General features: G+C 43.8%; 1 protein-coding gene and 1 long non-coding RNA gene across 11 annotated transcripts in view; one reads left to right on the top strand and one right to left on the bottom strand.

Moving 5' to 3' along the window:
* LOC105463942 (GTPase activating Rap/RanGAP domain like 3) overlaps positions 1–23,406 on the bottom strand; it is a 172,125-nt gene that overhangs the window by 51,800 nt on the left and 96,919 nt on the right. For all 10 annotated transcript variants that reach the window (XM_011711410.2, XM_011711413.3, XM_011711408.2 and 7 more), the window contains 9 exons: positions 22,813–22,876; positions 18,469–18,495; positions 10,448–10,523; positions 9,685–9,783; positions 7,459–7,562; positions 6,498–6,606; positions 4,574–4,619; positions 2,961–3,067; positions 374–489 (listed from right to left, as the gene is read on the bottom strand). In XM_011711410.2, coding sequence (XP_011709712.1) covers positions 374–489; positions 2,961–3,067; positions 4,574–4,619; positions 6,498–6,606; positions 7,459–7,562; positions 9,685–9,783; positions 10,448–10,523; positions 18,469–18,495; positions 22,813–22,876 — 748 coding nt within the window. The remainder of the gene's footprint in view (positions 1–373; positions 490–2,960; positions 3,068–4,573; positions 4,620–6,497; positions 6,607–7,458; positions 7,563–9,684; positions 9,784–10,447; positions 10,524–18,468; positions 18,496–22,812; positions 22,877–23,406) is intronic.
* On the top strand, positions 3,339–19,247 carry LOC139358262 (uncharacterized). The gene is made up of 4 exons (XR_011613009.1): positions 3,339–3,398; positions 4,378–4,453; positions 16,334–16,433; positions 18,996–19,247. It is a non-coding gene; the product is annotated as an uncharacterized lncRNA (long non-coding RNA).

Here is a 23,406-nt window from a genome sequence, read left to right as displayed (position 1 = left end):
ACTTTTGCCTACCCATCAGCTCACGGGACTGGCTGCTGAGTAGTATTACTAAGAACAGCCACCCCAAATAAAGCCGTCTTCAATGTTCCAGAGATTGCTGATTGATACCCAACCTCCCTGTCCCTGGTTTGCACCTTGATTTCCACAGGCCCTGGCTTTCTGGAAATCACATTCCTGTGATGGAAACCCCGTGTCCTTCCTTCTTGTGTAACAATGAGAGACTGTCAGCCCATGGTGGCCACAGCACAGTCCTGACAGCAAGGATCAAGGCGCCTCCTATGTTTTCTCACCAGGGCCTCATCGCTGAGTTGAAGACTGGTGTTCTCAACTCAGACCCCATAAGAAGGAAACACGACCATGGACCCAGAATTACCTTATGCAAATCTGGCATCAAATCCTGGTGTAAAGATCTAATCAACATATCCAGGGTACGCCGACGCTTCTGGGCAAATGTTGGGGTTTCCAAAGTGGCTTTTTCACCATTAATTACTAGAATAAATCAAGTTAAAAAGGGAATTACAAGATATCTCCTGCCACACACACAAAATTGAAACTATGCATGTCTGTTCTTTTCTTTAGTTCTGTGACTGGGAATTTTTTTGTTTGAGGTTTTTTTTTTTTTTCTGCTTAGTACTTTGGAACAATCCATTTTAAAGCCTCATTTCAGCTGAATAAGGGAAAAGGTCAAGATTTTTGTTGAAATGCCATTTCCTGTAATCTCGGAGTTTTCAACCTTGCTGCTAAATCCACTTTGGAATTCCAAGACCCTCTGATCCCCGGCTGCCACCTGTCTTCTCAGTGCACCAACCCCTCCTGGTCCTTCCTGGCCCCACACTCCATCTCATCAACACACCCTCCCCATCACCTTGAATCTGCAATTCTTCTGCTATTTCTACTTTCAAATCGTCAATGTCAAATCAACCTAGCCCTTTGTTTCATTTCACCCCAAGTCTTTGATGACGCTGATGAAAGTCCCTCTGTTGACTGGCTCCACTTACATGCTGGGTCCCTAGCGCTGCTGAGTGATCTCTAATTGGTGGTTACAGGTCTTTAGTGGCTCCTTCCCTGCCACAGGCCCCCTACAGTGAATGCTCTCTTCCTGAGCCCCATGCTGCCAACACCCTTTCAGCTTCCAGTAGCTCCACCCACTCTGTTGCTGACTCTGTTTCAGATCTGTTTCTTGCTCTCTGCATGATCCCCTGGACTTGAACACATGAGACTCACACAATTTCACATACAATTTCAGCTTTCTGGCTTGATTCGAAAACTCAGAGTATCTGGCAACACTGGCCATGCCACATGCTCTGAAAGGACTCAGTTGGATGCAGTGAGTACACACTCTCAAGTGTGTCACAGCTTCCAGTGCTCCTGACTGTCCTCTGCTCAGTCCGCCTCCCTTGCTCATGCTCCCTGCCTGGCTCTCCAGCTATCTGAGTTGGGGACCTTGTTCTAGCATTTGAAATAATCAGTATAAACTCTGGAAAAGGACAGACAAAATCATCATCTGTTGCACATGGTTTGCAGTGTCTGCTGCCTCTAACGTGTCGAGGGAGACATCACCACGGACCCTGGTATAGGTTGGAGTATGGGAGGTAACAATGCTGGTGGTCCAGCTGGAAAGAGAGGGAGCCCAGCTGGAAAGCAGAGGGAGCCTCAGTAAAGGTGTCTTTCATGTCTCTGTTCTCCAGGGGAAAATTGTGGAATCATGCCAAGGTCTCTGTAAGGGAAGGGAGGGGTTTCCCATGGAAGAGAGGCTATCAAACAGCCTGGCCAGGACTTGGATGTTTCTGTGACTAGAACTGACACTTATGCTTGGCACTGTGTGTTTCTGTGCAGAAGAAGTCATGTTCGGGACTGTGAAGGAGTGACTGGGGGGACAGGAAGACAGAAGACAGACAACATGTGCCCGTCCCTTGCCCTGGCCTGAGGGACTGGTGTGGGCCAGTACTGGAGTAGGATTGAGCCTGGAGGTTGGGGAATACTTGTCCATGGAGGACTCAGTGAGGCTTTGGACTCAGTCAATGCTTCCTTGAGGCCAGGTGACCAGGATGGACAGAGAGAAGAGAGGGGCACTCTAGATGTCTCAGAGCTGCAATGACAACAGTGACAGACTTAGGCAAAGACTGTAGTGGGGAGGAGTTGGGGGTGGCGACAGGAGGCAGCCAGCAAAGCAGCTGCAATACCCAGCATACCTGGCAGGAGGCTGGAAAGCAGTGTCTTCATAGAGGGCACAGACTGAGCAGCGCTGCCAGGACGTGGGGCTGGCAAACTGCAGTGGATGAACCCAAGTAACTTGTTTCTGATCATCAATGACACAGTCCCACCATGGGACTACCAGAAATAATTCCCAGGGGTGCCCTGAGGAGGGATGTGCAGAGCTCTTGTGCTTTAGGAGATGGGGCCTCAGAGTTGGGTATTTGGGTATCACCAGTAGAGTGAAAATATGTGCTCACCAGCAAGTGATGCCTGGCAGTCTAGGTCTACACACATTATGTTCTCATTCTGTCTCTCTCCCACACATGTGCATGGGTACACATATACACTCACACAAGTGTGCACACACATTCCCCAACAACTCTCCCTATCCCTAGGCATATACCCACAACCACTCTTTCCCCCACCTACATCCCACTCTCTGACAGATACAGATACATATACAAGCAGAGATTCAGCAATGGCTGTACCAGAACACAGGGCAGAAAGGTGAATTTGAGGCCCGAGGGTCCTTAGTGGATGAGCGTAGAGAAGCTTCAAGGCAGGTGGCAGGATGGAAGGTGGGGATGAAAACACAGGAGAAAACGCACCCAACACGACCAAAGTACTAAACATATGTTGTGCAAAGAATTAACGGAACATGGAATGCTTAAACAATGACATTCCTTAAACACCATCCTGGGAGAATCTGAAGAAATGTATTCTGACAGAACAAACTGCAAAACCATTTCAAACCAGAAACTTACATTTCACTAGCAAAAAGTCCCTGAATTCCTGGTGATCTGTAAACACTGGTGGAGTTGGCAAGGGAGGGCCAAAGAGTGGTACGCTCTCTTCTGAAAATATTTTCAGCCTGTGTAGAGAATATTACAGAATTAGTTGGTTTTTCTTCAAAGATCATCACTTGATATGGTTTGGCTGTGTCCCCACCCAAATCTTCACTTGAATTGTATCTCCCAGAATTCCCACATGTCATGGGGGGGTGATCAGGGGGAGGTAATTGAATTATGGGGGCTGGTCTTTCCCGTGCTATTCTCATGATAGTGAATAAGTCTCATGAGATCTGATGGGCTTATCCGGGGTTTCTGCTTTTGTTTCCTCCTCATTTTCTCTTGCTGCCACCAGGTAAGAAGTGCCTTTCGCCTCCTGCCATGATTCTGAGGCCTCCCCAGCCATGTGGAACTGTAAGTACAATTAAACCTCTTTTTCTTCCCAGTCTTGGGTATATCTTTATCAGCAGTATGAAAATGAACCAATACACCACTATTCTGTCCTTCCATTTGTCCAGCTGCATATAGGATGTGTCAGGAATATTTGTTCCATGCCCAGGAGTGCCTCCTCTGGTCTGCCAGAGCCGAGGCCACTTCCTCGCTTTCCCCTCTAGCTTAGTCAAGGTGCTTTGAGGGCAGAGACCAGGTCTTCCTGAATCCTTCATGGTCCAACCCATCAAGCCAGGTACCCAGGAAGAACAGCAATGGCCATCACTGAGCACCTGCTGCATACCAGGAAGCATATTTGGTATTTTAAGATACAGTATTGGCCGGGCGCGGTGGCTCAAGCCTGTAATCCCAGCACTTTGGGAGGCCAAGATGGGTAGATCACGGGGTCAGGAGATCGAGACCATCCTGGCTAACCCGGTGAAACCCCGTCCCTGCTAAAAAATACAAAAAACTAGCCGGGCGAGGTGGCGGGTGCCTGTAGTCCCAGCTGCTCAGGAGGCTGAGGCAGGAGAATGGCGTGAACCCAGGAGGTGGAGCTTGCAGTGAGCTGAGATCTGGCCACTGCACTCCAGCCTGGGCGACGGAGCGAGACTCCGTCTCAAAAAAAAAAAAAAAAAAAAAGATACAGTATTGCCTCTGACTGTCACTACACCTGCCAGGGTAGTGTCATTACCTTCACTCTACACAGAAAGCCTGAGGCTCCAAGAAGAGAAAACATTTTTTCCAAAGCCTCAAATAAATGATAGAGCTGGGATTCGAACCCAAATATATTTGGCTCGAAGTTCAGGTTCTTTTTACAACATAATACCTTTTAACAGATTAATATTTGAGAACAGAAGATAAGCAGGCAAGAAGGTAGACTAGGAAAGGATGAAGACCAAATATATCAAACCTCTTCCCATGGTAAAGTACCATAAAATATCAAACTAACCCTGACCCCTAGGTCTCCTGCATGGAACAACACCGGATGGAGTAAATGTTTCCTGAAGAGACGGTGGCCTTGAAGAAAGTTTTGTAAGGTGAGGGCACTCATATTAAATCAATCAAGAAACACGTATATCAAGAGTCTTATAAAAATCAATGCTAAATTAACAAGCATGAGAATCAGAACAAGCAATCGAGACAAAGTCATTACCTACCTGTAACTGTCATTTTGTTGATCGTACCTCACTAAGGCAAAAATATCTGTGGTGATGGTTAAGGGAACGAATCACAACACTGATGCTCACAACTGACAGCTTGTGCTCTGAAAATCCCTTGTGCAGAGTCATTCTCAACCAGCGCTTCTGTGCTAAGGGCACCTATCACTCTCAGGTTGGGAAAGAACCCATACTTCTTTCCAAGAGATAGCCCACGGAGACTTATGTGAGGGCACCATGAGTAGGTTCAACATTTGCATGTGCATCCTTTGGGGAAAAGGGTTAAATCTCCAAAGCTGTCAGAAAAGCAATAGAAATATAGCTATTAAACAACTAAGCAGTCGGCAAAGCAAAAAGAGCAGTTCCCTTGCCTGGAAGTACAAACAAGATCCCAATAGGAAATTAGTAATACATTTCATCTCACACATTTGGAAAGGGAAAGCAATTTAAATGTTTCCGCTGTATACCTTCCCTTTCTCTCCTTTTGGGTTTGGGAGACAAAACAAAACAAGCCTGTTGTAGCTGGTGGCAGATTCTGAGCAGAATCTACTTAGCTTGTGCTGGGTTTGTGGAGTCTAAAATAGTAGGAAAGAATCCATCCAGCTTCTTTCTTTCTCCCACTCTTCTGCCTCCCCTTCCACCTCCACCCACCATCTCCCAACCCCTGCTTTCCTTAGCTAGGGTTATGGAGCCATCAATTCCTTAGTGTCTCCATTTCTAGGCTCCCTGGAATGAATCTGCCTTAATCATCTGCTTGCCCCTTTTCAGGGACAAATGTGCCAAGTCCCAAATCTAAAACATGTAACTCAGTGAAATTCTAAAAAAAAATGACTACCTCTCAATCACCTGAACAGTCACCTCACCGTCACTTCTGCTGTGAAGTTGGAGAAGTTTTCTGTTATACAAGAAGAACCACCTCTAGAAAGGGGAAATATTAGCCCTAAATCTCAGGGGACAGGGGCAGATACTACTCAGAAAGCAGGGATGAAAAGGGAAGAAAATTATAACCAAGGTGCAAGTGCATATCATTTGCTTCCCTACCATCATGGAAGAAAGTTTGGAAACTGTTAACTTTTAAACACTTACTTCCATCCTCTATTTTTATGTCACAAGGAACGAGTCCAAGTCTCCAGATGCCATGAGTCACCGTGGGCCTGTCTCCAAACATGTTTACTTGGAGCCTCCAGGGAAATGAGTAACTCGACTAGAATTTATTCTGAAAATGCTGATTTGTTGCCTTTTGCTTATTATGTACAACTAGTAGAGCCACTAACTTTGGGTTTTGGTGTCATGGCCTGGGACCCAGAGTAACAGGGCCACAACTGAGTGTCTGCTGGGTGGGCCAAGCTCATGCCCCATGCCTGTCTGGCAGAGCTGAGCTCAGACACTGCAGGAGCTTCAGCTCCACTGCTGGACTTTGCCAGCAATATGAGCTGAACAGGGATTAGGGGAATCAGATAAAAATACTATTAATTCTATCATTTCTCAAATTTCAAGAGATGGTAATACAACAGCTATTACCAGGGCTTAAATCCACAAGGAAAATGATTTTGGCCTTTTATCTTAACTTGCAAGTTTTTATGCCTAAAGCAGATTTCTCAGAGAATTCACTACCTATAATTCTTCTAAATCATTTATGACTGAAGAATAGCAGGAAGTTTTCCTCATTTTATAGACTACCTGAGGAAAGAGACCATATTTCAGGAGTCAAGAATTCCCTGAGAATTAATCCATCTACTACTGAAATGGAAGGAGAGAGGAAGGCGGAACTACACACAAAGCTTAGGAAAAATTCCCCAAAAGTGGGTCTAAATCTAGCATGACAAAACAAGTCCATGACAAGATTTGGTTTAAGCGTCATGGAAGTCCAATGGGGCTGAACCACAGCTTGCCACACTGGAGCATTTACAAAGGCCTAGGATACGTGTAAAGTGGGAACGGATCATGGAAGGCTTAAAGGCAGGAGAAGATTCCTCTCCTTCTTGGAACACAATGGTGACGATATCGTTTCCAATGTGGCGTTTCCTTTCCACCTGTAGTAAGCATAAATAACATCACTGAGAAAGACTCTCAAACATGGCACATTCACAGAGTTAAAAAACCATAACCCAACATAACAAACCACAGCCACTATGACAGAGCCCTGAACTTCAGATATCTTTGACTTCAGGCCTCCCATGTTTTGCCAGCCTAGGCCCTTGCTCTCCAACCCATCTCCTCTGTTCCTATCTCAGTGGCCAAGCTCTGGGGTGGGTCAGGAGTGTCTTAGATAGAGGTTTTTCCCAGCCTGGTACAGCCCATGTAGACACTCAGTGTTAACTTCCTGCAGTGACCTGAAAACAATACTTGTCAACCATCACACAGGACCCACTTATGATATGTCCTGGATAGTCTCATTTTGACAAGACACAAGGCACACTGAGAGAAGGCACAGAGAAGAGGTAACATCTATACAAAATAGTCTCTCAAGAGTCCATGTTGGATAGAAGAATGTTTGAATCAAAGATATTTTAAAAAAGAGAGACAAAAAAGAGTCTATGAAACCACACTCGCACACATACAAATACCTATACATGTTTACACATAAACACGCATGCACATTATCTCTGATCCCTTATTTCTCTAAGGTGACAGCACCAGTGAGAACAGCTCTTCCTAAGATTTGTTGAAAGTTCCAATATAGACCGCCAAAAGCATCCCTAAATTGGCGGCTGCAGTTCAGCTCATGTCAACCGGCATAGCCTCTAATTCTATGGAACACCCCTAAATTGGCAGCTGCAGTTCAGCTCATATGTTAACCGGCATAGCCTCTAATTCTATGGAATCATAACGGTGCCCTCTCTACATTCACATCACTATTTGATGGTTTGTATGTTCACATGTACCTGCTGCTTGTTCTCTTTGGAATATGGCAACATGGTGGAAACATGAAACATGATCTCATGCCCTTGGTACACAGTATAAACTGAATGTATCCCTGTGGTATCATCTGCAAAATATAAACATGCATTCAGTGAGCACAGAGGATTCGAGCCAAAAGGAAAGCATTTTCATTTGCAGACTAGGGAAATACTGTACACAGGACATTCTCGAAGATCATTCGGATTATCCACCCGCACGGAAGCAACAACCCTCCACTTGATGCAGCCCCTACATGGAAAGGCCTCTTCCTCTCTCCCTAAGCTCACTTGCTGTCTGATTCACGCCTTGCCCCAGAATGGAGGAGGTCATAAGAAGTCCAGGCTAAAGAGGAGAGTATTGAGCTTCCTTGCCTTGCAGTTGCTCTGAGAGGTACAGGATGAAATTAACACAAGATGACACAAACAATTACGTCCATAAACCAAAAGGAAGTGGTATTTGTGACAGAATTGTTTGTGATTAAAAGCAAAGGCTTTACAATTAGGCCGACTTGGATTCAATTTGTCATTGGCTATGTGGCTTTTGACAAGTTACCTCACTTCTCTTTGAGCCTCAGTTCCTTAATTTGAAAATGAGGACAAAAGTTGTATCTAGGGATATTGGGGAGACTCAATGAGATTATATTTGCAAAGTGCTTAGCAGAATGCCTGGCTGTATCAAGGGCTCAGTGGATGGTTGTAATGACCATAACAGAGAGGGTGAGGGTTGGCAGTGGGGGTATGAGTGGCAGGCACTGAAGAATTCACCGTGTGTACTCTACGTGTGTTCGAGTGAAGCTGGAGCCTGACAACTGGGGCCCAATCTCCCATCCCTGCATCTGTCAGTTAGGGCACACTTAGCTCTCCCAAATTCAGAATCCGTGATGCCATGCTGGGCTGGTGGGAAGATGAGCCTCCCAGAGGGTGAGGGTAGCTGGACTCGAAGCCTATCACCACTAGGCCAAAAGGGCCTCACACCCACTGCCTGACTTACCTCAAGGACTGACTGTGAAGATCAAATAAAGAAAAAAAAAAAAAAAAAAAAGAAATAAAGGGAAAAGCTAGCAAGGCTACACAAAAATGAGATGGGGAAAGAACTTCCAAACCTAAGCTTGTAATCTTACCTACCTTCCCCGACTCAGACTCCCATCCTCAAAATGCTTCCTTTCAGGTGTTTCCAATCTCACTGCCGGTGCCAGCCCCACCCAGCTACCCAGGGCAGAAACCCTGAAGTGTCTTCAAGTACTGTCTCCTTTTTCATCCTCCACTTGCTAATTCTACCATGAAAATGGCTCTTGAATTAGTCCCCCTGTCTCCCTTCTGACCTGTAGCCCTCTCCCATGGCAACCCTATCTCTTGTTTGGACTGTTGCCACAGCCTCTGAGAGCAGGTTTCTCCTCTGCCTCCCCTGTCTGCTCAAAGGTACAGATCTAATCTCACCACTCCCCTACCTGAAACCCCTTAATGACAGAGAATAAAAGGCAGACTTATTAATATAACCTCAAAACTCCCTTCAGGATCACGCCCTCTCTCCTACTCCAGGCCATATTGCATCATTCTCAGTGCCTCATTCCCTCCAGCCATAAACAAATTCTCTTAGTTTTTAGAACACACCATGTTCTTTTCTGCCTCAAGGTCTTCACAGATGTTCTCTCTGCTTGGAATTCTCTTCTCCCCTTGAGACCCTCCAAGTACTCCGACTCGCCCCTCCCTCTGGTCACAAAAAGGCTCAGAGAAGCCTTCCCTAATCCCCTAGATTAGGCAAAATGCCCCACAGCACTCTGTACTTTTTCTTCTTAGTTGTCTTCTGTACTTAGTGCTAAACCATTTGATAATTATCTGCATAACATCTGCTGGATGTGCCCGGGACTGCAAGCTCCTAGAAAGGAAGACCCTATGTTGGTTTATCCACTTTTATATCCCCAGAGCCCAGCAGAGTCCTGGCACACAGATGGTGCTGAGCAGTAATATTCACGGGCAGACCAGGACTTCTCACACTGTCCAGGGCTGTGAGGGCTTATTTAGCTTTACAAAGCTCAGTGGAAGTGCCAAAGAGGTCTATGACTCCATGTTGAACAGGGTGTGGCACTCACCTCCCTCCAGTCTTCTCTCATCCATCCCTTCCCCCATCTCTGGTATAAGTTCAGACACGGGTCAGGCTAACTTACAAAAATTATACAAATTACAACAGAATAGATCAAGAGGCAGGCTTACTTTTGGTATCCAGACCGCCACGGTAGCCTGTCCAGCCCTTTAGAGTGATTGTGTCACCCAGAAGATTTAAAAATTTTTGAAAAGGCTCGCTTCCAATTTCTGCAGGAAGAGGTAGAGTATGAGGAAAGTATGGGCATCAACAAGTCCTCATTTTCTAACTATGCGCCGGAATCGCTGCAAAATTAACCAGGCTCTGCCAATTCAGGCGTGGTAAACAGTATGGGGAAGTCACATTTCCTTCTTCCTGAGGACCATGAGGAAGTCCCACAATTCCCAGGACTCCAAGGAAAGGAAAACTGCAGAATCAGATGAACCCAGCTTACTACTGCCAGCCTGGGACCACAGGTGCTTACTATTGCAAAACAAAAATGTTATGACTGCTTGCATTCAGAATAAGCAGGTATTTAACAAGAAAACTGTTAAATATTAGGAAGATGACGCCATCTTATAATTCTTCCTCTCATCAAAATCACAGAAAAACCTTCCACTGCTCTTGGGTCTGTGCGGAACCAAATTCTCCAAATCCCACGTGCTCTTCTGTCTCTCCAGTGCAAACAGTGACTGGGTACAAACGAGCTGGTCAATAAATATTTGCCAAATGAATGAAACTGGGCAACAACCTCCCTACAAAATTCACGCTGAAATTGTGTAAAATTATCTCCTCGTATTAAGACTCCAACTCAACAGACAAGCTCCAACTGGCAAGAATGCAACAAGGCAGGACAGGGTCTCTGGCAGCAGAGAGCAGGAGGAGATCACTCACCATTGCTGAACATCTCATCATCAGTGAGCTGCCCATCTTTGGCAAAAAGAACCCCAAACTTGAAATTCACAGAGCCCTTAGGATAATAACAAAAGGTGTTACAGTTAATTTTATCATCACAGCATAAATAGCTCTGAGACGTGCTGTTCGTGACTTAGCACAATGGCAGTCACCAGGATGGACAGTCAGGGGATCCCTTCCTCCCATCCACCTGGGTTTTGACCAATGTTAACAGCAATCATTCCTTCATTTTTACAGGTATTTATAGCTTACAGATGAGAGACTGTATGCCTTTATGAATTAGTTCGTTTGTAATTTCATTACTAACAGCATCTCTAGGATACCAGTTCTGTTCTGTGGCAAAACAGGGTTCCAACAAATGGCCACAGGAACTCATAGGCCTGGCACCGTCTTCCATTCAACCCCTGAGCAACAGTTCAAATCCCAGTCAGTGAAGAAGAGTTCATTGTAATTCAAAGCTTAACATCATCTCAGGCTGATATATTGTGGACTCTTTTAGAAACAGAAATGAAAATTATAGGCAATTTATACTAAAAGCTCATTTTCCCCAATTCCTAAAGATACTCAATCTGAAGAAGTCACAAAACAGATGTGCAAAAAAAAAAAAAAAAAAAAAAAAAAAAAAAAAAAAGCAAGCCCAGGCCAAAAGCAAGCAGTAGCTGGTACAAATGTGCAATCTATCACCTCCAACTTTAAACTGAATTAATTCTGATCTGGTGGAAATGATAAATAGCACAGGGAAGGGAGGAAGACAGAGGAACAGGGTCAGGGAGTGGTAAACAGGGACTCAATCATATGTTTTTTTTTTTTTTTTTGAGACGGACTGGCTCTGTCGCCCAGGCTTGAGTACAGTGGCCGGATCTCAGCTCACTGCAAGCTCCACCTCCCGGGTTTACGCCATTCTCCTGCCTCAGCCTCCCGAGTAGCTGGGACTACAGGTGCCGCCACCACGCCCGGCTAGTTTTTTGTATTTTTTAGTAGAGAGGGGGTTTCACCAGGTTAGCCAGGATGGTCTCGATCTCCTGACCTCGTGATCCGCCCGTCTCGGCCTCCCAAAGTGCTAGGATTACAGGCTTGAGCCACCGCGCCCGGCCCTCAATTGTATTTTTAATGTTTTGTTTTTTTTTTCCTTAAATTGGGTAGTGTTTTTTTTTTTTTTCTTTTTTTTGAGATGGAGTCTCGCTCTGGGTGCAGTGGCGTGATCTCGGCTCACTGCAACCTCCACCTCCCTGGTTCAAGCTATTCCCCTGCCTAAGCCTCCCGAGTAGCTGGGATTACAAGCGTATGCCACCATGCCCAGCCGGTAGTGGTTTTATAGGTCTTCATTATGTTATTCTCTATACTTTTTTTTGTACGCCTGAAGTATTTCATAATAAACACAAAATAAAATGTTGGAAGAGAATCAACCTCTACAAGATTGGTTGACCCACCACTAGATGGAGAAATTCTTGGTGGTCAATTAAGGGTAGACAAGGGACAAAGATATTTAAAGCACACTGGCCAACGGGTCAGAGATAGGAAGTCAAGGCAATTGCCAGGATTCAGGATAGCTGGATCTAGGAGTATTAAGAATCTGAAAATCCAAGTTCTTTTTTTTTTTTTTTTGAGACAGAGTCTCACTTTGTCGCCCACGCTGGAGTGCAATGGAGCGATCTTCGGCTCCTTGCAAGCTCCGCCTCCCGAGTTCACGCCATTCTCCTGTCGCAGCCTCCGGAGTAGCTGGGACTACAGGTGCCTGCCACCACGCCTGGCTAATTTTTTGTATTTTTAGTAGAAGCGGGGTTTCACCGTGTTAGGCGGGATGGTCTCGATCTCCTGACCTGGTGATCCGCCTGCCTTGGCCTCCTAAAGTGCTGGGATTACAGGCATGAGCCACCGCGCCTGGCTGAAAATCCAAGTTCTAAGGCTGTGCATCCAAACATTTTTCTGTCCCCAACACACCTGAGATGCATACTCATCACTAACAGTGGTTTCCTATACAGGAAGAGAGAGGACACTCCCAAACTGACCCCTCCACCTGGAACTCTTCCACAGTTCTGGGGATGACCGGCTCTCTCCCATCATGCAGGTTTCAGCTCAAGTGTCAATTTCCAGAGCCGCCTTTCCTGATCTCCCCATATAAAGCCACCCTCCTTCCTGCTGTTATTCTCCATCAGAGCACCTTGTTTATTCTCCTCGAAGCACTATTTACACTCCGTAAATCTTTTATTGAACTTGTGTATCTGTCTGTTTCTGCCACTAGAACTTGAGTCCTGTGCAGGAGAAATCATACACTCTTTCCTTTCCATTGAATCCCCAGTGTTGACCACAGTACATTGGAAAAGTTTAATAAATATTAATGACATAAGGGACTGTATGCATAATAAATGAGAAAAGAAATAAACTTTGTCAGAAACAACTTACTTTTCATACGATGTCTCCAAATGATCGCTGCTTCCTTACAAACTAGCTTTTGATAAATTTCTTAGAACGTTTTCAGGGACCTCTATTCACTTTAGGGTTTTATAGCTTGTCACTTTTCTTTCTCTGTTTTGGAAGTGATGACAGCAACCACATGTCGCAAGGGTCCCTTAAAAAGCTCCTACAGTAATTTGAGGTCTGACATATGACCCTCTTAGAATAATAGTGCAGGAACTACAGTAGTGGTTCTCTAACTTGACTAGGCATCAGAATCACCTGAAGGGCTTGTCAAAATAAAGATTGCTGGGTTCCACCCCAGGAGTTTTCAATTCAGGAGGTTTGGGATAGGGCCTGATAATTTGCATTTCTAACAAGTTCCCAGGTGATGCTGATACTGCTGGCCAAGGGGCCCCACGTTGAGAACCACTGGACTAGAGAAAAAAACAAGAGGCTGTCAGTAGGCCCAGAATCAGGTCCAGCTGAGCTGACAGCTAGCAAGTCAGAGCAGAAGGACTAGGTCAACGACCATAACTATGAGCCATAAACTGACAGCCTGCTAAAGCCAGAAAGGACCCTATAGTCCACTGAGTCCATGCTCCTATTTTAAGACAGGACAGGGAAGTTCAGGGAAGACAGGGACTTGCGCATGGCTGGAACTAAGTGAACAGTAAGACCAGAGCTGGAACTTGGGTCTTCCGACTTTTGATCCGGCATTCTTTCCAATATCATGGCATAACCTTCTCTGAAAAGTTTTGAGTGAAACTGAGATGTACAAGCAGAGCTGGGGCCTACTACCACCTGATCACTGGCCAATGCTTTTACAAGCTTTTATAGGGTTGCTCTGAGACTGGCACCATGCTGCCACATCCCTGCTGAGGACCTCTTCTGCTTCAGGGGGAGACTCCAGAAAGACTGGTGTTGCAAGGTCTTGTCAAGTCTTCATCACAAGTTATTAGGGTCAGACAACAGCAAAGCCTGTAAGGCATCAAGGGTTGCATGATGGGGGTCTTTTTAGTACCTGTGCACCCAAGGGTGTAGGATCTTCAAGGTAGGGAGATCATGTGTCCAAGTTTGCCAAGACAGCCCTGACTGTTATCTGTTTTATCTGTCGTCCTGATGTTGTTAGTAATTACTCTCAAAGGGTCCCAGTTTAAATTATAAATTATATGAATTCCTCCTGCTTCAGGTGGAGGAGATTCCAGAAAGACTGGAAGTACTTGTTAAGTACTTGAACCTACTTTTAGAGCCTCATTTAGGTAATATGGTGTCCAGGACTTCCCAAATTATGTCCATGAGTAAAAGTTTTCACCTATCTCCAGAAATCAAGGTATGGCTCTTTATAATGAGTTATTTCATATTTTAGGAGGGGACAGTTTGATCGGGGCAAGTGGACTGTCACAGATAATATTTTAACCAGCTATTCAGAGCTCTTAAGGTCTCAAGGCCAGACCCGGGTCCCTGGAGGAAGGTGCTGCTGGAGGGAATCCACAGGCACTGGGTTTTCTCAGGATGTAAGTCTTGCTCAAACATTCAACATACAGATAAGGCCACATCTGTCATTTCTACCTGGATGGAATTTAAATATTCTAAGTTCTAAATTTTACAAGACAGAACTCAACCTGATTACAAACAAACATGCAGTCACATTCTTGGCAATCAGTAGTATGCTATGAATTCTAGTTCTTCTGAGAAAAACAAACTATGAGGGGAAACTAAAGTCTCAATGATTCCAGAAGAATTTTTTGGAACTGAGAAATGATGGCCTTATTCAAAATGAGACACCCCTGTTTCCTTGTTACTCTTGTTTAGGCAATGTCTCCGTATTTCTAGGGTTCCACATGTTCCTACACATCTCTCCTCTCTCCATGTGTATTACAGCTTGGGATACCGTGTTCTCTCATGAGGGTGCCTCTCTATGTAGCAAACAAAACATGGATTTCAGGACACTGACATCATTTTACCAAAGTGCTAACCATTCAGGAGCCTCACTAGTATTCTTTATTGGATTCCCTGCCCATCTTTGCAGCTAATAGTTTACCACTAGAATAGGCTGGAATTGGGATAAATGCTCCCAATTTTTTTTTTTTTTTTTGAGACGGAGTCTCACTCTGTCACCCAGGCTGGAGTGCAGTGGCCGGATCTCAGCTCACTGCAAGCTCCGCCTCCCGGGTTCACGCCATTCTCCTGCCTCAGCCTCCCGAGTAGCTGGGACTACAGGCGCCCGCCACCGCGCCCGGCTAGTTTTTTTGTATTTTTTTTTAGTAGAGATGGGGTTTCACCGTGTTAGCCAGGATGGTCTCAATCTCCTGATCTTGTGATCCGCCCGTCTTGGCCTCCCAAAGTGCCGGGATTACAGGCTTGAGCCACCGCGCCCGGCCAAATGCTCCCAATTTATACCAGTTGAGAAGCAGCAGGATTAAATAGAGTGCCTCGCCAAACAGCTCTCAGAGAAGCTCTGGAGGATCATGGCCATTGTTCACACTTCAAGAGGTCATGACAAATGACTAGTGTCGCCTCAAGCTAATATCCCCTTAATAAGGAAATAAAATTGAGAAATAAAGAGATCAACAACTTATTTTTCAAAACGGGAGTTTCAAAAAAAGCAGAGGAGGATGCAATGAACAGTGAACAGGCGTTCTTTCAGGGGCTGGAAGTGGTGAGGTCAGGGCAGGGGGAGCGTTCACATTTCCTATCGGTACATTTTCTCTATTGTTTGTTTGTTACAACAAGCATGTGCATGCACTCAGTGGGTGCTCAATAAGTATCTGTAGATTAATGAACAGAGTAATTTTGACATATAAAAGCTATATATAATCCTAATTTTATATAAAATGTAACAAACATATATACCAAAATGTTAACAGCAGTCGTCTTTGTGACTGCAGGTGATTTTTTCCTTTTATCTTTTGTGTATTTCTTTATTTTTAAAATTTTTACCAGAAATGTGATTATTTTAACTTTTTGCCTTTTACAAATTACACATGAAATCCATAAATTCTCCTGCAACAAGCATGAACCTAAGATGGACAAAATATGGATAAAAATGTAGTCAGGCATGGTGGTATAAGCCTGTAGTTCCAGCTACTCAGGAGGCTGAGGCGGGAGGATCGCTTGAACCCAGGAGTTGGAAGTCAGCCTGGGCAATATAGCGAGACCCTCTCTTAAAAATAAAAAAAGCAGGCATCTCCCTTTGTCTGCTTTCTGCTGCATCCCACCCCAGTTCCACTATCCTGCTCAAAAGTAACTCCCACCAACAATTTGGGGTGCATCCTTTCAGCCCTTTCTTTGTATTTACATCTACATGTTCAAGAATCAGCTGAGGTGTCGCTGCCTCAGAGAAACCTTCTCTGTTCAATGTAAAAAACCTACCCCTCACCGCACACCCCATCACTGTGCATTACTTTCTTCACAGCTCTTGGGGTTACTGGTCTTACCATGTTTCTGTTTGTTTGTTTACTTGTGTAGCTTGTCTTACCCCACCAGACTGTGAGCTCCAAGAAGAAGGGACCTTGTCTTGCTCATTGATGTATCCCCAATGCCTCAAACAGTGCATGGTACATGCATGGTAGGTGCTCAATAAGTATGTGTTCAATGAATGAATGAATGAATATACATACAAATATCTGTTTATAAAAACATAATTGGGATTATATGTAAATAATGTCCCATAAGTTGCTTTTTTCAGTAAATACTATGTGGTGGAAATCTTTCCATGCCAATAAGTAAAGGTCTATGTCTTGGTCTATTTGGGCTGCTATAACAAAATACCATAGACTAGGTGGCTTAAAAACAACAGAAATTTATTTCTCACAGTTCTGGAGGCTGGGAGGTCCAAGATCAAGGCAGTAGCAGATTCAGTGTCTGGGGCGGGACCTATTCTGGGTTCACAGATGGCACCTTTTTGCTACATACCCACAAGGTGAAAGGGCGAACAAGCTCCCTTGTTTATAAGGGCACTAATCCCATTCATAAGGGCTCCCTGCTCATGACCTAATCACTTCCCAAGGCCCCACCTTCTAATACCACCACATCGGTAGTCAGGCTTTAACATACGAATTTTGGGGGGGACACAAGCATTCACACCATGGCACTCTATCTCACTCTTTTTTGTGAGGGTGCATAGTGTATTATATATTAGTAAGTATATTTATGGGTTTTTGATATGTTTTGATACAGGCATGCAACGTGTAATAATCACATCATGGGGAATGGGGTATCCATCCTCTCAAGCATTTATCCTTTTGTGTTACTACCTTATTTTTTCTAATGGCATCATAATATTTCATCATGTATTCATTCAATCAATCAATCAATCAATCACTTGTTCAACCAACAAATGTTTACTCTATACCTTCTATTTTTACTGTTCTAGGATCTTGGAACACAAAATTAAAGAAGTCTCTGCTCTCATGGTGCTTTTATTCTCATGGGGGAGACAGATAATAAGCACACAAATGAAAATACCAGCAGTAAGAAAAAACAAAGGAGCTAAGGGTGAGAGGCAGGTGTACTGTTCTACACGGAGTGGTCAGGGAAGGTCTCTCTGAGCAGAGGTCCTGATTGAGTGAGGACATCTGGGGGACAAGCATCCCCAGCAGTGGGAACTGTAGGCTCTTTCTGAGGAGATGGAAGAATAAGGAATTCAGTATGGTCAGTGTTTTTCAGTAAACACTGGAGCTGACGACTGGAGAGGTAGAGGGGCCAGATCGTGCAGGCTCCAGCAGGCCAAGGTCAGGATCTAGGGCCTCCCTTTGAACAGGACAGGAAGCCTTTAGAGTTTTGAGCAGAGAGATGACCTGATTCTACATGTTTCAATAGGACAATTGGCTACTATCTGGAAACCAGAAGAGAGGGGGAGAGTGGAAGCCAGGAGAAGAGTTAGGAGACTCTGCAGGGCCCAGGCAAGAGAGGATGAGGTGGTATCCCCACACCAGAGTGGTTGTGGTAGAAGTGTTGAGAAGTGTTTGGATTAGGGATATTTTATGAAGAGATGTCACCAGGATGTGCTGATAGCTTAGATATAGGATAAGAGAGAAAGACATGGATTAAGGATTTTTCCAAGTTTGGCCTAAGCAACAAGACAAAAGATATTGCTATTTACTGAGAGGGATAAGATACATAAACCATAATTTATTTACTCTATTGCCTATTAATAATATTTTAGATATTTCCCTATGTTAGTTACATACTTAGAAAATCCAATATATTTATATTTTTAATGGCGGCAACAGGGAATGGCAACATGCAAATAAATTCAGCATTTTGTATATTAAGAGTATCCTAATAAAGCACAAATACCCTACTTTAATGAAAATTAAAAACTCATTACTCACCCTGATCATAAGCTTAACACAGTAAATGTTTCCAAGCAGATTTAAGTAGTTTGATTGTTTTCATAGCTTTATAGCTAGATGCATAGAAAATTCTGAAATATACCTTAAAAACACATGCCAGTAAGGTCTTTCCATGCAATGTGTACCACTGTGCAAATCTACAGGGAGGTTTGGCTGAAAGCAGAGTCTGGGTTCACAGTGAAAGGAGAAGTATATTTACAAACACGGAGGCAGAGCAGGCGCAAATATTTCCATAGAAATACTCACCTCTTGTTCTTCAAGAACCAGCAAGTCCTGTCAAATAAAGTTTTAAAAGTTACATCCAGGCATGACAGTAATTATTTCATTTTCACTTGCTGTGAAAGCCAAGCTTCAGTTTTCTCACACTGACATTTTGAAAATAATTTTAAAAGTTGGTTATAGGAGCTTTGGGTGGGGAGGAACCAACAACTATGACAAAGGTGGGTGCCAAGAGTCTTGGATCTTTTTCCCCTGTAATACCATCTCGTAAGAGCAGCATGGAGCAGTAAACCTAAACAATCCTTTGAATCCCTGCTGTCGCATTCTTAACTGTGTTTGGGCACAAGTCATTTAATCTATTTGGGTCTCTGCTTCCTTCTCCATGGTCCAAGGATAACATCGGTCTTAACCCCTGTGAAGATCACTGTCAGTGTGTGTAGAAGACCTGGTACACAACAGAGATTTAATCAACCTTAAAGTACTTTCCTTTTCATTCTCAGTCGCCCCATATAAAAGTTTGTAAACTTACTACAGGCAAGTCCCATCTTTTCCAGAACTTCTGAAAAAGTAGATTCTGGTTGATAAGCGGACACCAAAGCCAAGGCTCTGACAGGGACTCTGTGGCTGAGCGGAGGGGGAAGGAATGGCCCAGGTGAGTCATGGGGACAGTGCAGAGGCAACGAGGGTCAGGATGGAGGCAGGGAGGCTGGAGGGACCCTCACCCTCCTTCTGGCCCAGGACTCTCTGGGGAAGAGCTGTATCAACTGGAGATGTGGCAATTCTGAAAGAACTGTAAGAGGCACACAAACCTCCATTTTATTTAACAGAAAGCCTCTTTCATTCAGAACTCAGCCATCTTTATTATTTTATTCTTTTTTTGTTTTTTTAAAGAGACAGGGTCTGGCTCTGTCCCCCAGGCTGGAGCACAGTGGTGCAACCTTGGCTCATTGAGGCCTTGACCTCCCGAACTCAAGCAATCCCCCCACCTCAGCTTCCCAAGTAGCTGGGACTATGGGCGTGTACTATCATACCCAGCTATTTTTTTTGTATTATTTGTAGAGATGGGGTTCCACTATATTGCCCAGACTGGTCTCCAACTCCTGGGCTCAAGTGATCCTCCTGCCTCAGCCTCCCAAAGTGCTGGGATTACAAGCGTAAGCCACCACGCCTGGCTGTATTATTTCTGAATTCTGGGAAAAAATAAAATTATGTTATATGTTTTTTACATTGGGACTTTATGTTTGCATGTCACTGTATATGTCATTACAAAATTCTCTCTTTCCATGATCTTTCTCAACACCTTGTGGTTTTTATTAATTTTTTTATTTTTAGTTTTTATGGGTACATCAGTAGGTGTATCTCTCTCTCTCTCTCTCTCTCTCTCTCTCTATGGGGGGTGCAGTTTAATTGTTCCTGAATCAAAGATGGAGGAATTGGATCTCCAGTTAAGGTCATGTGGCCTGTAAGTGTCAGCTCTGAATTTCATGCCCAGTCCTTTTAACACCCAGGCTAGTGCTCCTTCCATGCTAACTGTGGTGAATAAGAAGGGTCACACCTCTCAGCTTCTCAATTGCCACTAGCCCTGCAAGCATTAGGACTGGGATGTTTTGCAACCAGTCCCTGGCCTGGTAATACAGGCTGCTCCTCAGTGGGCTAGGCTGAAGGAATCAGAGCCTTGCAACAGGAGTTCCGGTTGAGCTCAGGGCTAGAGTCTCAACACTCAGCTGTAGAGGCAGGAGGGATGTCATAGGCTGTCAGGTTACATTTATGTTGCAGTTTCTTTATTTTGGATTACGTTTGTTCAGAAGCGAAGAGTCTTGCAATTTGCCCTGGTTTGCCAATGTCCCATTTAACATGATTCAGATTTTTAAAATATTCTTGTTCCTGAATTTGTGAGCATTGGAAGTCCCCTTTTTGCTGCTTTCTAGTGTGTAATTTTAGCCCAGAAGGTATAATTTTGGCTAGTAATGGTGTTTCTTAATACAGTCCTACTGGCATTGCTTTTGATGTATGCATGATTCTAATCATTAGTTTGAGGCTGACACTGATTTTTTCCCATATATATGAGATTTGGGAGAGTGATTTTACATACACTTTTTAAACCTAGAAATGTTTTAAAAATCAAATTAAGTTCTACCGGTTTTTATAAAATACCTGGTCATTTAGGAAACATATCACAACTACTGGGAAACAAACTTGATGGGTAGGAGTGGGAAGAAACACACAGATACTCTGATTTCTCTATCCATTTAAAGCTAGCTTAATCACACATTGCTCCTGGATTTTGGTCAAGGAAAATGTCACTACACTGCAGCCAGAAACAGACAAATAACATTTAAAAACAGCACCAGCCACCTTCCCTCTTTGTGGAAAGATGCCTTCTTTATAACACAATTGGTTTACTTTCTGTGTACTCTCTGGCTCCTACCATTTTTAAGAACTCTTTCCTCTCTACCTAAAGCCTGTTGCTCAACTGTTCCTAAGAGAAATCTACAGAAATGTGATGACAGCCTTCACCCTGCGTCTCGAGCCTCACACACATGTGCAAATTCACACACACATGCACACTCACACACACAGAGGACAAGGGGAAAGTTCACAAATGGTTTCTTTCGTTAAGGGGAAAAGAGCCAAAACACAAATATAGGAAAGCATAAAAGTACCTTTTGTTTGGTAAAAACAGGCACAGAGTTTTGTGATATAAATAGGCAGAATGCTGCTATATCTTTTTTTTTTTTTTTTCTTTTCCTCTTCTAGAGAAATCAGACAGGGATGACTGAGCAGAGATGAGCTCTGCTGAGGGAACTGGCTCAGTAGCAAGAGGCAGAAAGAAGTGTCACAGAGCTGGCTCTGTGGGTTTGGGGGCTCAGTATCTGGGAAGCAGAGTTAGTGTGGGGGATAAGACTAAGGCTTAAAGAAGGATTAGGAATAATAACCTGTGTGAGCGAAGTCATAAGAGCACACGGGTACTCACATATTTATAATTCTAGTTTGTTTTAAAATTTGCTGTAAAGTATCACTTGTAATAAACCTGGATTGCTTAAAGACGCTTACAGTTTAACCTAACATACCCATTTTTGCCTGAGTTCTGTCTGAGGTTGAGGCTGGGTGTAAATACTATTTTAAAAATTACATCAAAACAAAAGATATGGGAATTCACAACTCTCTATATTTGGGGTAAGCCGAGAGTCAATAACCTTATTTTAAAAGCTAACCGTATTTTAAAGATATGCAAGCAAAAATTGTTCATGTTCCAATCAATCCTCCTCTTACTATTTACCTAAAAGCAAATTTGAACATGATGCTTCCTGCTTAAAGGTTCTACTGGCTCCCTGCTGCCTCCTGGATAGAATTCTAACCTGCCTCTTCAGCCTTTTCCCTTGTCACCCATCCCTGGCATACCCAACTACTTCAATCTCAGCTTCACACATGACGGGCACACTATTAGTGACGGCTGTGTTTGTAAGTTTCAAAGCTAAATTGGTTATAACTACAAGACAAAAGTTTGGTTGACATTATTCTGATAAACCATCACCTAAATTATGACTAAATTTTTTTCACTCCCAAGGCAGACTGTTTTCCCTAAGAAAACAGGGATGGCTTTCTGGATACCTTTTATCCTTGATGGTACCCAGTACAGTCTACTACATGAGTAAGAGCTCAATCAACCATGTTTTGATTTATTAATTTTTAAAAAATCTCTTTAATATTCCCTAACATTCCGGGCTGGGCGTGGTGGCTCACGGCCTGTAATCCCAGCACTTTGGGAGCCTGAGGTGGGTGGATCACCCGAGGTCAGGAGTTTGAGACCAGCCTGGCCAACATGGTAAAACTCTGTCTCTACTAAATTAGCTGGGCATGGAGGTGGGCACTTGTAATCCCAGCTACTTGAGAGGCTGAGGCAGGAGAATCATTTGAACCCGGGAGGTGGAAGTTGTGGTGAGCCGAGATCGCATCATTGCACTCCAGCCTGGGCCACAGAGCGAAACCCTGTCTCAAATTAAAAAAAAAATGTCTTTAACATTCCACACAATTCTATATTACTCAGCAAAAAGGGTGGCTTTTAAGCCAATAAGATTTTTCTGAATGTACACCCTGCTAGTCCGTGGACCGAGGACAACTCCGCGGTTCTCAGGAGTGGCTATGCATCAGAATCACTTGAGGAACTTCTGAAAAACACAGATACCCAGGCCCTACCCTACACCCATCAAATCAGAACCTTAGGTGTGAGGTTCTACCATGATGAGTTTTTTAAGTTGTACAGGTGATTTCGCTTTGTATCCTAGGCTAAGGATTACTGATGACCTGTCAGTTCTATTCTAACGCTGTAATCAATTTTGTATCATTATGAAGTATAAAATTTTCTGTTACCTTTTGTATTTCAGGATGAAAAATTTCCCTGGGGCCTTTCTCAAATTTGTCCAGATTCATGGCACTGAAATAGAATGGACAGGATGAGCTGCAGCATGCTGGAAACTTAAATAATATAGAGCAAGACTTGGTTCTTCAGAGAAGCTAAAAAGTAGCCTCTAGAAAAATCACAGCTGTTTTCCCTAAAGGGCCTGACACTCACTCAGAAGATACAAATCAACAAATGAGTGATCAATGAACAAACAGATGAAGGTAACCAACACCACATGTACTTGACTTATATAACTGGCTCCTGGTGACACTCATAAGAGAAGGAGAGAGAAATCAGGAACATCTGTTTCAGGTAACCTTGGCTGCTCTTCCAGATTCTTATTTTTATTTACTAAAAGTGATGAATGTAATTAAGCTTTAACTGAAATTTCTATGCCACATAGGGCAAAAGACCATCCTTAACAAGACTTTTTACAATGTTTTACTTTGGACAAGCAACGTAAATTCCCTTGAACCTAAGTTCCTATAGAGGTAAAACAAGGAGATTGAAATAGATGATCTCTAGAGTTCCTTTCAGCTAATATTCCAATATTTATAAGTGAA

The sequence above is a fragment of the Macaca nemestrina genome, chromosome 14 (assembly GCF_043159975.1).
Source record: "Macaca nemestrina isolate mMacNem1 chromosome 14, mMacNem.hap1, whole genome shotgun sequence".
Lineage (NCBI taxonomy): Eukaryota > Metazoa > Chordata > Mammalia > Primates > Cercopithecidae > Macaca > Macaca nemestrina.
The sequence above is the reverse complement of the archived record's forward strand: the minus strand, read 5'-3'. Positions and strand labels throughout refer to the sequence as shown.